General features: G+C 44.2%; 1 protein-coding gene across 1 annotated transcript in view; it reads right to left on the bottom strand.

Annotated features, from left to right (window-relative positions):
* Positions 1-14290, bottom strand: part of LOC142008040 (macrophage mannose receptor 1-like) — an 80124-nt gene extending 65834 nt beyond the window's left edge. The window contains exons 1-5 of the mRNA XM_074984833.1: positions 14145-14290; positions 8497-8898; positions 4970-5152; positions 3370-3534; positions 1612-1725 (exon numbers count right to left, since the gene is read on the bottom strand). Coding sequence (XP_074840934.1) covers positions 1612-1725; positions 3370-3534; positions 4970-5152; positions 8497-8898; positions 14145-14205 — 925 coding nt within the window. The 5' untranslated portion in view covers positions 14206-14290. The remainder of the gene's footprint in view (positions 1-1611; positions 1726-3369; positions 3535-4969; positions 5153-8496; positions 8899-14144) is intronic.
* Between the last annotated feature and the right edge of the window lie 357 nt (positions 14291-14647).

Below are 14647 nucleotides of genomic sequence, written 5' to 3'. Positions count from 1 at the left end.
ACTGACTGCCTATACACCATTCTGCTTTACCTGTCAGGGTTCTCTTGCAGCCTAAACCAAGACCTACTGAAGTCAGGGGAAGGGAGCACATTGACTGCGGTGGACTTTGGTCATACCTGTGATTCAAAAGCTCTTAACTACTCCTTTCCATTGCCTGGGCATCATACCCTTCTGATAGAGAAAGTATGTTATGTTAATGCATGGTGGACTACATAGTTGAATCTTGTGCAAGATGGGCCAAGTGAGGTGTCTAATGAAAGCTGGTATTGCCCTCAGAATGTTTATGTGACTGTATATCTTTACCATCTTTCTATGTAGTTATAGATATTGGCTTTAGACCTGCATTAGAAATGTTTTAGTGCTGAGACTCACAGTAGGAGAGGTGATCACCCTCCCAATCAGGTGACATGGGCTGAACAAAGGAGCAGAGACCAGGTACCCAGCCATCGATTCCACATATTATGAAAACAGACTGGGATGTGCTGGCTAACCCAGCGACCAATGGCAGAGTGCCACAGCAGGCCACCTGGTCAGGTGACCCTCCATTGCCTATGGAAGAGAAAGGAATTTTTCCCTCCACATGGTAAGCTATAAGATGACCCTGACAGTGACCACCTTGGTTCTACAGTCCTCATGGACTAAGCCTGGTAGACTGGGAGCCCATCTCTCAGATAGATGTATTTTCAGAAACTCTTGAGAAAGCAGCATATACCATCATCTGTATGCTGCATCCATAGCTATATCTGATGTATGTAATGTATCACTTTAACAATTTTTCTCTTTCACCCTGTTCTTTCTTTCTTTGTTAATAAACCTTTAGGTTTTAGATTCAAAAGGATTGGCACAGTACACTGGTTTGGATAAGATCTTGGTATATATTGAACTGGGAGTGTGGCTGGACCCTTTGGGGCCTGGAAGAATCTGTGTGGATTTATTTGGTGAAATGGGCTTTCATAGCCCCGCACCTGAGGAAGGAGAGTTACTGGTTTGGGCATTAGGTTAGCTGGAGAATCTGTGGATTTGCTTGTGTAGTTCCTGGCTGGCCAGTGGAGCTGGGAGAGGTATTTCTTGTAGCTGGTTTGGTGTGACTTATTGAGAAGGAATTTCCAGCCTGGGCTGTAAGTGGCCCAATTTTAAGCAGTTTACCAAGTACTGGTTCTCTCAGCTTGGCCCAAAGCCCTTTGTAATATTACACTTATACATACACCTAATTGTATTAAAAGTTATACATTCATATGTTGATTGAAGAGTATATTCTAATAAGTGGGCAGTCACGTAGTAAAAACAGAGAAGATTTCATCCATTAAATACGTTATTTCCTAGAGCAACTATTTTTGTGGTCTGGGGAAAGATGAGTGGAAAAGATCAATGATGCTTCAAAACAGCATCTGGAGTGAGATAGCTGGTGGTGGTGTCTCACCCTCATTTGTCGTTCACTTGTGGACTTTACAGGAAATGATTGTTTGATTCGGATTGCCTAGTAGTTTATATTCTTTATGAAAATGATTCTGGTGTCATATAGAGGAGTATAAATCTAGCTGGGGAAAAACTCAGCAGGGTCCTAAGAATTCTGCCCCTAAACAGATCAACATTAAACCGATATAAACCTACCTGGAGCCCAGTTCAAAAATCTGAATGGACTGCCACCAGCCCATTGCCATCCACCATTGGGACTCAAGTTGTTAAATCCAATCCAGAGTTCAGAATTTGCTTTACCAGTTAGCCCTAAGTAAGGAAAAGATATAGAATGGTAATTTGTTAAATGGACTAGGTTTTGCAGTGCCTATTCAACTTATTCATAAATGATCTGGAGGAACAGTTAAGCTATGAGGAGTCAAAGTTTGCAGACGATACTAAACTGCTTGAGATAGTTACGACCAAAGCAGACTGTGAAGAACTTCAGAAAGATCTCACAAAACTGAGTGATTGGACAATAAAATGGCAAATTAAATGTAATGTGGATAAATGTAAAGTAATGCATATTGGAAAAAATAACCCCAACTATACATATAATATGATGAGTGTTAATTTAGCTACAACTAATCAGGAAAGAGATCTTTTGGAGTCCTGATGGATAGTTCTCTGAAAACATCCACACAGTGTGCAGCGGGAGTCAAAAAAGCAAACAGGATGTTAGGAATCACTAAAAAGGGAAAGTGAATAAGATGGAGAATATCTTATTGCCCTTATAGTAAGCTGTGGTAGGCCCCCATCTTGAATGCTGAGTACAGATGTGGTGCCCTCATCTAAAAAAAATATATTGGCATTGGAAAAGGTTCAGAAAAGGGTAACTGAAATGAATAGGGATTTGGAATGGGTCCCATATGGTGAGAGATTAAAGGGACTAGAACTTTTCATCTTAGAAAAGAGGACACTGAGAGGGGGATATGATAGAGGTATGTAAAATTATGAGTGGTGTGGAGAAAGTGAACAAGGAAAAATTAAACAAAATAGAGTCATGTAGCACTTATTAGGTACAGCTCTATCTCCAGGTCTGAAGAAGTGGCTCTGCCCCACAAGAGTTCATCACCTAATAAATTATTTTGTTAGTCTTTAAATGTTATATGGCTCTTTTTCGCTTTGTTTGGATACAGACTAACATGGCTACCTCTCTGTCACTAACGAAAAATGATTAAATTGTTCCCACACTGTAAGATCTAGGGGACACCAAATGAAATTAATGGGCAGCTGGTTGAAAACAAATAAAAGGAAATTCTTCTATACACAGTGCACAGTCAACCTGTGGAACTCCTTGGCAGAGGAGGCTGTGAAGGTTTGGACTATAACAGGGATTGAAAAAGAGCTACATAAATTCATGAAGGTTAGGTCCATTAATGGCTGTTAGCCAGGATGGGTAAGGAATGGTGCCCCTAGCCTCTGTTTGTCAGAGACTGGAGATGGCTGGCCGAAGGGAGATCATTACCTGTTTGGCTCACTCACTCTGGGGCACCTGGCATTAGCTACTGTCAGCAGACAGGATATTGGGCTGGATGGACCCTTGGTCTGACCCAGTTACTGCCGTTTTTATGTTCTTCTACAAAGCTTAAATTAAAACTAATAGGTTTGAAATAGTTTGAAAACTACTTGTCCTGGACAAAAACAGGTGCAATGATTGGAACATAGAGTAGGTAGTCAACATGCAGAGATGATACAACACCTTTTTACTGTGAAGGGGTAAGTACATTTTTGGAGCACATTAATGTACATTTTGCTGGAAAATGACATTTTATTCTCTCCCATCTTCCTAAAAATGCCTCAGACAGGCAGGTAGGTCACTAGGTAGGTAGGCTGTGGGTGGGAGGGTGGGAAGGGCGTGGGTGTGTGGAAAAATGTGAAATCTCCAGAGACTGACTTATTATTTAGCTTCACCTGTCAGATAAGTTTGCTCATGGAGTTCTGTAATACTTAGTAATTCTGCATTCTGCTGCTGACAGCTTTTCCTTGCTTGGTGCCATGTTAGGGCGGAGTTAGAGTTTATCTGGTAGTAGACGTCAGTTACAGGGTTTGCAGTCCAAAAATCTTTGTCAGTGTTGTCTGTAAAAAGATGGATGGCAGAGTATTTGTTAATTGATAATCGATCACACCTGCCAAGGTTTGAAACCATATTCCCAGTATATTCTAATGACCATTATGTAACAGAATTTGCATATATTTACCCTGTGTTGCACACACCAATTGCCTCACTTACACACCTTCCATTTACTCAATACTTACTTTTCTATCCATATCTAAATGTGTGTGTGTATGTGTCTGTACACATGTAAACGCAGAGGCCAACTTCCCCTCTATCTGGAGATGCTCAACAACCCCCTCTGCCCTAGGTCCCACCCCATTCCAAAGCCACACCTCTACCCCACCTGACCCATTCCACCCCATCCCCAAGCCCTCAGCCCTGCCCTGCCTCGGCCCTGCCTCCTCCCTGAGTACAACCCATCCCTCCTCCTCCCACCTCCTTCCCAAACACTGGGAATCAGGTGGGGAATTGTGATGCTCTGGAAGGGATGGGAGGGTGGGGGATGAGGTGGTCATTGGGGCCACCAGTGGGTGAGAGTTTCAGGGGAGGGAGGTTGAGGGGGACAGCTTAGCTGCTGCTGGTGGGGCTTCAGCATCCACTATTTTTCCCCTGTGGTTGCTCCAGCCTCAGAGCACCCACAGGGTTGGCACTTATTTATATACATCCTGTCGATCTGCATGTCCATCCCTCACCCTATGAAGCTGCTCGTAAGACCTGCCAAGTTTCCAACATTATGGGATTTCCCTGCATATGAGGTGTTCACACCCCTTTTACTGCTCTTTGAGAAAATCTCCATCTGATTGGCTGCTTTTCCTCTGCACTCTGGAGAAGAGAAGCCAATCAGAGATGTTACACAGCCCCATAGAAAGTTTGATCTCCAAGCTTGTGAAGCAGAAGGAACTGCCATCCCCTGCCACGTGAACAGCTGCTGTCAACCAAGAGCCAACTCCCTGCCCATTAGGCCAGCAAAGGGATAAGCCACCTTGATGCTACTTCACTTCCCACTAGGAAACCCTATGTCTATCTAGAAACATCCAAGTAGGGGCTGAGGCCTCTAGGATTATCAGCCTTCCTAAGGTAGGCAGCTGGTGCCACCATGTGTCTCTGCTCCTACATGTGTTACCATCATTTTATCTATCCCAACCCCATTTGCTGTCCTGATTCTCAAGGTTTCCCTCTTGTCTACTGTGCTGATCTTCACCTCACCTCCACAGCTAACCCCAGATCTTAGCTCTCCCCTTAACACGGATTTCTGCTAGTTCCTCCCACTGTCTTCTGGGAATGTCTGGCTGCTTCCCCTATCCCCACCCACCCATCTTTGGAAGTTCACTGCCTCCCCACAGCCACACAGAGTCTCCGAAGCTCCTGGGCAAAGACTGCAAGTGATGAGGGGTTACACATGTGGTTATACTGATTTGCTAAATGAGGGTCCTTGTTTAAATATGAAAAACTTACTTTTCAATGGACAATATCCAAACAGAGAATCTTTATCAAAGTCTGTAGATGTTGCACACCAGGGGAAGTCCAGTTCATTTTCTGCCTTCTTGTCCTTTGTACATTCAGCATACCACTTATTATTGAACTTAAAAGGGAATACACAGGGTGCCCCAAAGGCATTTCCTAGTAGTGTAAACATATCTAAAGAGATAAATGGATAGAGATAACAAAAACTGGGAACCAGTGTCCACCATGTCTGATCATAATCAACTTTCCACACAAACAACTAAGCAGGAGTTGATACTGAAAGTCCATATTATTAATGTAGTAGTAAAAAGCCTTCCAATAATATTATCATAATCAAAGCCGAAGAAAACCAGGAAAGTCACAGTCCCACAGGCTCATACCACATGATAGAAACACTGATTGAAGAATAGGCCCTGTGACAAACCTCATTGCCAGCTTTCTCCACATATGTACCCTAATGACACCACCATACATCAGCCATACCCTGAGTGACTCGTTCACCGCTCATCTACTAATGTGATATATGCCATTATGTGCTAGCAACAGCCCTCTGCCACGTACACTGGACAAACAAGCTGTCTCTACATAAAAGAATAAATGGACACAAATCAGACATCGAGAATGGTAACATACAAAGACCAGTAGGAGAGCATTTTATCCTTCCCGAACACTCAGTGACAGACTTGAAAGTTGCCATTCTTGAGGGTAAAAAAAAAAAAAAAAAACTTCAAAAACAGACTGCAGAATGAAACTGATGAGTTGGAATTTGTATGCAAACCTGACACCATCAGAATGAGTTTAAACAGATACTGGGAATGGTTTGCGCATTAAAAAAAAGTAATTTTTCCATGTAGGCATTCTCACCTACTTACCAACTGTTGGAAGTGGACCACATCCACCTGGGTTAGATTAGCCTCATTGGCTATGTCTGCACTAGAGTGATCTGTTTACAGAAGTTGATGGTGGAAGGGATCTTCTGACAAAACTTCTGTCGAGAGATTGTGGCCACACACAAAAGCAGAGCGCTCTGTTGATCCATTCTGCCAACAGAGAGTGGCCAGACTGCACAGCCACTCTCTTGCCAGAATGGCCACCTGGAAGCACAGCAGACAGGGATGCTTGATGACCTGAAAGCCCTGTCTGTCAACAGAGAGCCCCCCAGAGCATCCATGCGGCTTTGTTGTTGACAGATTCTTCAAGGGGAAGAGGCAGAAGGCTGTCAACAAACTTGACAAATTCTGTTGACGGTATGTTGAAAAATGTATTTTTAGTGTGGATGCTCTGTGGTGTTGTCACCAAAATGCCTCTTGTCACACTCCCATTTCTCTAGGTATAAATCCCTGCCAACTCAAGCGACCATTTCATGCATCTGATGAAGTTAGCTACAGCTCAAGAAAGCTTAAGCTCTAATAAATGTGTTAGTCTTAAGGTGTCACAGAATTCTTCAATTATTTTTACAGGTGAGGTTAAATGTTAAAGAGTTATTCCAAACAAAGTCATTTCAAACAGTTCCAAACAAAGTCACTTCAACCCACCATATTTCTTAGTTACTTTGTGCCAGATTTTCTAAAATGGTCAGACCAGTTATATATTGAATACTTACTCTGAATTATGTGAGGATTCTTTTAATTTTAGCTAAAGACTACTTGACTGAGCCATAGAGATCTGTAGTTAAACCTTACATTCAGAATAATTACTTTAATGACAGTGTTCCTTTTACTCTAGGCATCGTAATTTGTGGCTGGCTTCCATTAGCTGCGGATTATGACAACCTTCCATCAGCTCATCAGAAGCACCTGCTGGTGCATTGAGGGGTAGAGCCAAGGCTCTGTCCGTTCCTGTTGATATACCCCTCCCTTTGCCCTGCTGTTCTGGGATGGGAAATAAACTGGTAAGCAGACTCTTTTCACTTCTTTGTGACTGGACACAAGAACAAAAAGAGGGTTTGTTTTTTTTTTAATTGCCCTACTCCTCTCGTTACCATCTAGCTCTTCAATAGTCATTCCTTACACTTAATCCCCTCTTGCTGCTCAATGGTCAGAGCTTCTACATTTTAGAATCATTTCTACAGAATAAATCTGTAACTCTATAATGTGTCACAGGACTTCTCGTTTTTGAGGATACAGACTAACATGGCTACCCTTGGTACTTTTTGGATGTTAGTTGATATGCAACCTCACTTGTGAATTTCCTGACTTCTGATGTTTGCTTATGGGTAATTATAATATTAGTGAAATGATTTTTAGTGTTAAATTAATGGTGTGAACTCTGAACCTTAGCTCCAGGCCTCTGAAATCATGGGAGCAGAAGGAATAGTGGGGACAGCCAGCAACATGAATCATAGAATTCTAGGGCTGGAAGGGACTTCAGGAGGTCATCTGGTCCAGCCCCCTGCTTCAATCAGGATCAACCCCCACTGTCATCCCAGCCAGGACCTTGTCAAGCCAGGACTTAAAGGCTACGTCTACACGTGCCCCAGACTTCGAAATGGCCATGCAAATGGCCATTTTGAAGTTTACTAATGAAGCGCTGAAATGCATATTCAGCGCTTCATTAGCATGAGGGAGGCTGCGGCTCTTCGAAATTGACGCGCCTCGCCGTGGCATGTCTCGTCCAGACGGGGCTCCTTTTCGAAAGGACCCTGCCTACTTTGAAGTCCCCTTATTCCCATCAGCTGACGAGATGCGCAGTGGTGAGGCGCGTCAATTTCAAAGTGCCGCGGCCGCCCGCATGCTAATGAAGCGCTGAATATGCATTTCAGCGCTTCATTAGTAAACTTCGAAATGGCCATTTGCATGGCCATTTCAAAGTTTGGGGCACGTATAGACACGGCCAAAAACATGCTCAAGTATTCCTTAAATGCGTAAATAGTGAGTGAACAGGGATCATAGACAAACTTACCTTACCTGTAAAAATCATTGAAGAATCCTGTGACACCTTAAGACTACCAAATGTATTAGAGCTTAAGCTTTCTTGAGCTGTAGCTTACTTCATCAGATGCATAAGCTTTCCTTATGCTGGTGGACCACCATGCCTCATGTATGCATTGGAACCCCAAGGAAGAGCTGGGTCTTACGTCCATTTACTAGAGTGTAATTTTTCATGAGTAGTGGCTGAACAGATGATCTTGTATCTCATATCTTAAGGTTTATATAATGCAGGTCCACATTTCTTCTAGAAAGTGTCATATTAATACTAATATATGCACAGATGTTTTGTTGTCATTGTTGTACAAGTAGACGTAGCCCATATACTGATCATCACAAAGTAGTGGACCTATTCTTAACATGCTTTGTTTGGCACTTGGAATTGCCCTCATCAAATTAACCACAAATTGCTCAGGTCAGTCTGTGAAAGGTTCAATTATTCTCTATACTTGTAGTCAGCTTTGCTACTGAGCCAACTGTAATTTTGTGCAGGAAATGATAGCAAGATGAAGTGCATTGGAAAAAAAAATTCCCTTAGCAGCTACACAAATAAATTGGTTCAGAAAAAAAGATTCATTTTCAAAACTTTACCTTCATAGTCCTGAGAACACAAATTGCCTGTAGTTCCATAGATCTTCCACCTATTCCATAAGCCTGATCCTTTGGCCAGCATGACTTTCCTTTCCTCTTTCTGGGCAGAGATGAAAAATAGATCTTCCCCTTGGACTGCAAGAAGGGTCTCATTTCTACATTCCCACTGCTGGAGTTTGCTTGTCTTGTTACAAGGAGATAAAGTGATTGCAGCCTGGTCTTTCACTGAAGGCACCCCCAAGCATGATTTCAATGCCAGACTCAGAATCCGGTGGTCAGAGACCCACCTGAATTTTTGTGACTCATCGGCTGGGTCGCACGTGTCCATTATGACTGAATTAGAGTTTTGAGTTTTTATGCACAGCTTATGGTCTTCATTGTATATTAAAAATACTCCACCTCCTAAAGAACAAAATGAGGAAAAAGTAGTATTTGGGGAAGGCTGTAACAAGAGGTAAGCTGTCCACCTATCGGCCATTTGATCACCAACAGTGAAAGATGCATTTGTGATGCTAACAAAGCAGGTGCCAGCGTATGCCAAGGCCCCCATGTCTTGGATACTGACAGATACACAACTGGAAATAGGCCGACATCCCTGCCAGGGGTATTGTTAAAGTAGGTATTAGAATGTGTGTAAGTTTCTGCACGCATCGATCTCTCTTAGCACATCTGTATTCCATAGTGTGAGCTCATATTTGTGTATTTGCACGGCAATCCACTTCAGTTGTGTCAGTCACCAAACGAGAGAATGATTACAGCGTGAAACGCTGGCTTATAACAAAAGGTGTTATGTCCTGCCTCGCACAGAAGGACCATCAAAACCAGCCAAACTATCGTGGAATGCCAGAGAACAAAAGCCTCTGTTTATTGCTTCCCTTTCCTCTCTTTCCCCTTACTGGGCACCTCATGAAGAGGAAAAGTGAATTCCTCCCATCAAAGACAGTCCCAAATGGGGTATGGGCCTCGGACACCTCCCCCATCCCCCACTGTCACAGGACACAAGGCAACTTCCCTGTCAGAGGCCCTGTCACCGCCTCTTCACCCCTTTGCCAAGCTCCATCCCTGCTCTGCTACATCCCATTACCATCCCCCTGCCCTGTGCAAAGTGAGCCGGGGAGTATCAATGCTGGAACAGCAGCAGCAGGGTTCATCTCCCCACCCACTACTCTCCATGTGAGCAGCAGGAGCTGCAGTGCCCAGCAACCTGATCCACGCTGCCCTCCCAGCCCACTGTATCCCACTTCTTTGCAGGGGTGGGAAACAGAGCACACTGGGGTTGGTGCATTTTACTTCCTGCCTGGACTCGGAGAGGGCAGCACAGTAGAGGCTACTAGCTTCTGCCACCTGCATGCTGAGTGGTGGAGAGGGGGAGGTGAACCCTGTTACCATCATGCATCAGGTTCCATGATCCCCTGGGTCTCTCCTTACCATAGGCTGGTTGGAGTAGCCGCAGCAGGGCCCTCAAAAGTTCACAGCTTGGAGTGACCACACTGATTCATCCTATGGACAGGACAGCTTTGTTCCCATCAACTGAGCTAGCAACTCAGAAAAGGTAAAAAGGGAATAGAAGTCCCTAAAACAAGGAGAAATTGTATCTAAATCCTGCATAGACCCTTGAAATCCTGAGCTTGGGTTAGCCCTAAAGGACATATAGCCCTGGACTGCCTAATGTGTGTGTGTGTGTGTGTGTGTTCTCTTAGTCAGTGCATTTTTAGTTTATTACAGGATGGGCTGAAAATATGGTCTTTGGTGTCAATTTGTGGAACAATTGACCCGAGGTAAGAGACTGGTACTGGAAGTAATTTGAATATTGTTCTGATTTTTGATGTGAGGGACCTTCTATATATCCCAAAGACAGACTTACCTAGATGACAAGATAGACCAGAGTAGTGAAACCCCTCACAGTGCCAGAGGGGTTTACACTCAATAAATACTGGGTGAAATTTAAGTATAGAACTCACAACCCATGTGGGATTTGAGCCCCGATTCTTAGCCATCTGTCTTGAGTTAGGTAGTCAGACTATTTAGTCACTACAGGACAGTTTTACAGCTTATCTACCTAAAATTATTGAGAAAGAAATCAGGAGAGGATTCATCATAAGCACAGGAAGACAATCCTCCAGAAAAACAAGTATGTAACATTGTATAACCTGCAGATATTAGGAAAGAAATAAACAAAGTAAATTGCTTTTCTTCTTCAGATCCTCCTCAAAACATGCTTACGCTAAGAAATGTTTCAAAGATGTCTTCCAGAATTCCCTCGCCGCCTCAATCCTTTATCATCATATAGTGTGTTAGATATGTTCATTTTTCTAGACTCAATTGTAAGTTCTTTTAGGCAGGGACCATAACTTCTAATATGTTAGGGCACTTTTGAGCATAAAGGTCGAGCTCACTAAGGCTACTTCTACACTGCAGCCCTATTTGGAAATAAGTTATTCTGAAAGAGCTATTCTGAAATAGGTTATTTTGAAATAACAGAACTGAATACAAAAGTCACGTCTACACTAGTCTGCTACTTTGAAAGAGCAGGCACCACTTCAAAGTAGTGCGTGTTGCGTCTCCACATGACATGTGCCACTTTGAAGTTGAAATCGATGTTAAGTGCTGCAGATATCAAAACCACTTGTCCAACCAGAAAATAGGAATAGGGCACTACTTTGATGTCTAACTTAGAAAAATGAAGTGTGTAGACACTCCACATCCTGCTACTTCAAAAGAGTGGGGTCCACCATGGCAGCAATCAGCTGGGACATGGAGATGTGCTGCTTAGCCCCTGAGGTCTCTATGGTCTGTGCATGTAGTAGCTCTTAAAGCCGCACAGACCAGGAAACCCCATGGTGGGAAGCTGAGAGTGTGTGCAGACAGCAGCCATCACATGTGGTGCTACTGCATGCCTCAGAGCAACCCCAGCAGCCCATGGAGAGGGATGGTGACCAGGCAGCCACCCAAGCAGTGCCAGGGCTCCTCCTTTGACTGACCCAGGGCTCTCAAGGGCCCGGCTGTGGGGGTGGGGGGAGAAGCATGGCCTCCTCCCTCCTGAGTGAGGCTGAGCTTTGGGACCTGCTGGGGCTCTGGAGTGAGGATGAGGTGCTCTGGGTGATGGGGAGCAAATGGCAGAATATGGCTGTCTTCTGCCAGCTGGCCAAGGGCCTGACCTTCCAGGGTCACCCTGCCCTCACTTCTGACCATGTCAGAAGTAAAGATCAAGGAGCTGCGGCAGGGTTACGCCTGGGCTCAGAACTCAGCCAGCTGGTCAGGGGCTGACCTGGGACACCTCGTCTTCACCAGCCAGCCTCAACACCATGACCAAGGAGCCCCAGCATGTCGAGGAGCAGGAGCCGGGAGCATCGCCCAGCCCTACACCACGAGGGCCGGAGCTGGAGGTGGGCACTGAGGCAGTGGAGTGGTCCAGCAAGGAGGGGGAGCTGGTCATTGACCTCCGCTCCTGCACTTCCAGCCAGGCACCTGCCCAAAAGGCAGCCCCCAACCTCAGTGGTGGACCCTCAGGTATGTACCCCACAGGGCACAAACACCCTGGCTCAGGGGCAAGGGCACCACACGCACACTGGGCACCCCCCACGCCCCCAGCAGACCCTGGCCCACCCGGGCCGAGCCGGACCACGGTCCCAGGATGACAGCATGGCTGTCAGTGTCTGTCAGCACCCACTCCCATGGACAGCTTTGTGCCCTGCCCCCGGGGGGGAGGGGTGGGGGATGGACCACAGACAGGGGCCACCCACAGAGCCACCAAACCCACAATAGCGCTCTAGTGTAGACATAGCTAAAAATGCATTTCGGAGCAGCATGTCAGCCAAAGTGTCTAGTTTGACATAGTGCCTTTGGAGCCCCTTATGGCGCATTCCGGTAATGCCATTCCACATTTTAACAGTGCCTATTTCAAAATAGTTGTGGGTTTTTTTCCAAAATTATTATTTGTCCTGCAGTGAGGTTTACCAATTTCAAAATAGCATATGTGCGATTTCAAATGTATTTCCAATAGCATGTGTGCAGTGTAGATGCGCCGAAAGTTATTTTAAAAAAAAAGGATATTTTGCCATGACTCTGCAGTGTAGACATAGCCTTAAGCTAGCTGCATGCTCAGGACTGCCAGGGAATAGTTTGACCGCCCCCACCCCTGCGTAATTTAGCGCTGCCTTAGGTTAACTATACTGGCCTGGGACTGAAGGAGCACGATAGCACATTGATCATGTTGCCTCCCCAAGCATACTACTGACACATCTCAGCATCCAGGGTGCTAGAAAAAGATGGTGTAGCTGCAACTGTGTGTCACACCAAGGAAATCCGCTCAACTCCCTGATTAGGCCAGCTAGATTTTGGATTTAGGCTACCAGAGTGGTACAAAGATGCCATAGCAGGGTCTAGGATTTTGCCACATATCTCTCTCAGCAGCTTCCCTAGCTTTGTTGTGCTTCTGTCTTTACATCTCCTCTCATCAATGACAGGAGATTAGGAGATTAAAGGGGGAATTGCTTTCAGTGAAATTTCCTTTCCTCTGCCTCTCAGCTGCAGCAGCTAAATTTCCGGAGAGAGCTGAGCTAGCTGAGTGGATGACAGGTGACCACCATGTGTCTCTGCAAAAAGAGGGGGAGAAGTCACCACTCAAGTCTGACTAACAAGTAGAAGGGGCACAACTTTTCAGAAGAAACTTTTTATTAGCCAAAAATGCAGTCTCAGATCACCCACTACTTTTTATTCATTCTTTGACTTGTTTTCAGTCAGTAAGAAAAAAAAAATAAAAATTGAAAGGTTTCAACACTGTCAATGAAATAGTTTAAATTTTGTATTCAAAATTACTGTTGTTTGAAAAGGGACTTTAATTTCATTTTTAAAAAGCTGAAAAACAAAACAAGATCAAACAAAGCATTTCTTTTTGTCTCATATTGCATATTTCATCCACCCAAAATGATTTTTTGCTGGTTTTTCAGTTCAGTCAGGAAGCCAAAAAAAAAATTACACAGTTCTAATGGTAACACCCCAAGAAATGAAAAGAGCATCTTACACCAGAATAGCTTTTGTTCACATACAGTTAACACATCTAATTCCAAGATGGTCATAGTAAACTTTGTTCCTCAGTCTCTTCTAGAGGCTTCAGATAATTGTGGCTCCAATGTGTATCACCACAGAACCATGAGATAGCCCACTTGAGTGTCTCATGGGAGCCTTTGGACAGAGGAGCAATAGCAGAACACCAGCTTCTGGGCCTGCTCCCCAAGAAAGGACTCATGCCACTCAGGAACACCACAGTGCTCCCTGCTCCATAAAAGGTTATAGGGGCATGGCAGCAACAAAACCCATGATAAATGTCAAAGGCACCTGGCAGATCTTTAAGACTCAGCGCTAACACACTAATCCCAGCCTTTACCAAATTCACCAGCAGAGTGTCTGACCCTTATTATTGTCTAAAATCTGATTATAGAACATGAAGGGAATCTGAGGCCACTAGATATCACCGAAACTGAGTGATGCTGTTTTAAATTAGTGCTAATAACAGATCATAAGTAAATAAATAAATAATCTCACGCTGCCCTAAAAGGAAAATTAAATTGATGGAAGAAAGGATGATGAGAAGCACTTTTACTCCCTCCTCCAAAAATGGAGAAAGGAGGATCAGGACAGGAACTTACCTGGCACTTGAACTGATGTAGTGAGGAGGGAGAGAAAAGTCAGGAGCAAGTAGACAGCCATATCCAATATTTCATGCCCTTCTTCCTTTTACCAAAAATACCAATGAGTTACAATTCGTGCCTCATAAGAAAATCCTTCTCTCATGAGCCAGATGAGCAGGTAGTCCTTAGCTTTGAAGAGCGGGTGAATATAGGGAAGTTGTGAGCCCTAAATAAGGAACTATTGTGTTCCATGTGACAGTCTAAAATAAATGCAATGGAAGAACTTTGCATCTGTAAGCAAATTTCTGTAAAGTTGAAAAAGTGTGTTCTTTTCCAGAAACGTCAGTGACACACACAGTGTTTGCGGTTCATTGTGGATTTCTGGGAACATGGCTGTGACATGGAGAGCAGTTTAAAGGGTTACTAAGCCAATTATCATTTTAACAAGAATACAGTTAAAAAACTCAGGCATTGGAGAAAAGGAAGTAAAGATATGCATATAAATGTGTGTAACCCTTCTG

The sequence above is a fragment of the Carettochelys insculpta genome, chromosome 2 (assembly GCF_033958435.1).
Source record: "Carettochelys insculpta isolate YL-2023 chromosome 2, ASM3395843v1, whole genome shotgun sequence".
Classification (NCBI taxonomy): Eukaryota; Metazoa; Chordata; order Testudines; family Carettochelyidae; genus Carettochelys; species Carettochelys insculpta.
This window is presented reverse-complemented; position numbering and strand designations above follow the sequence as displayed.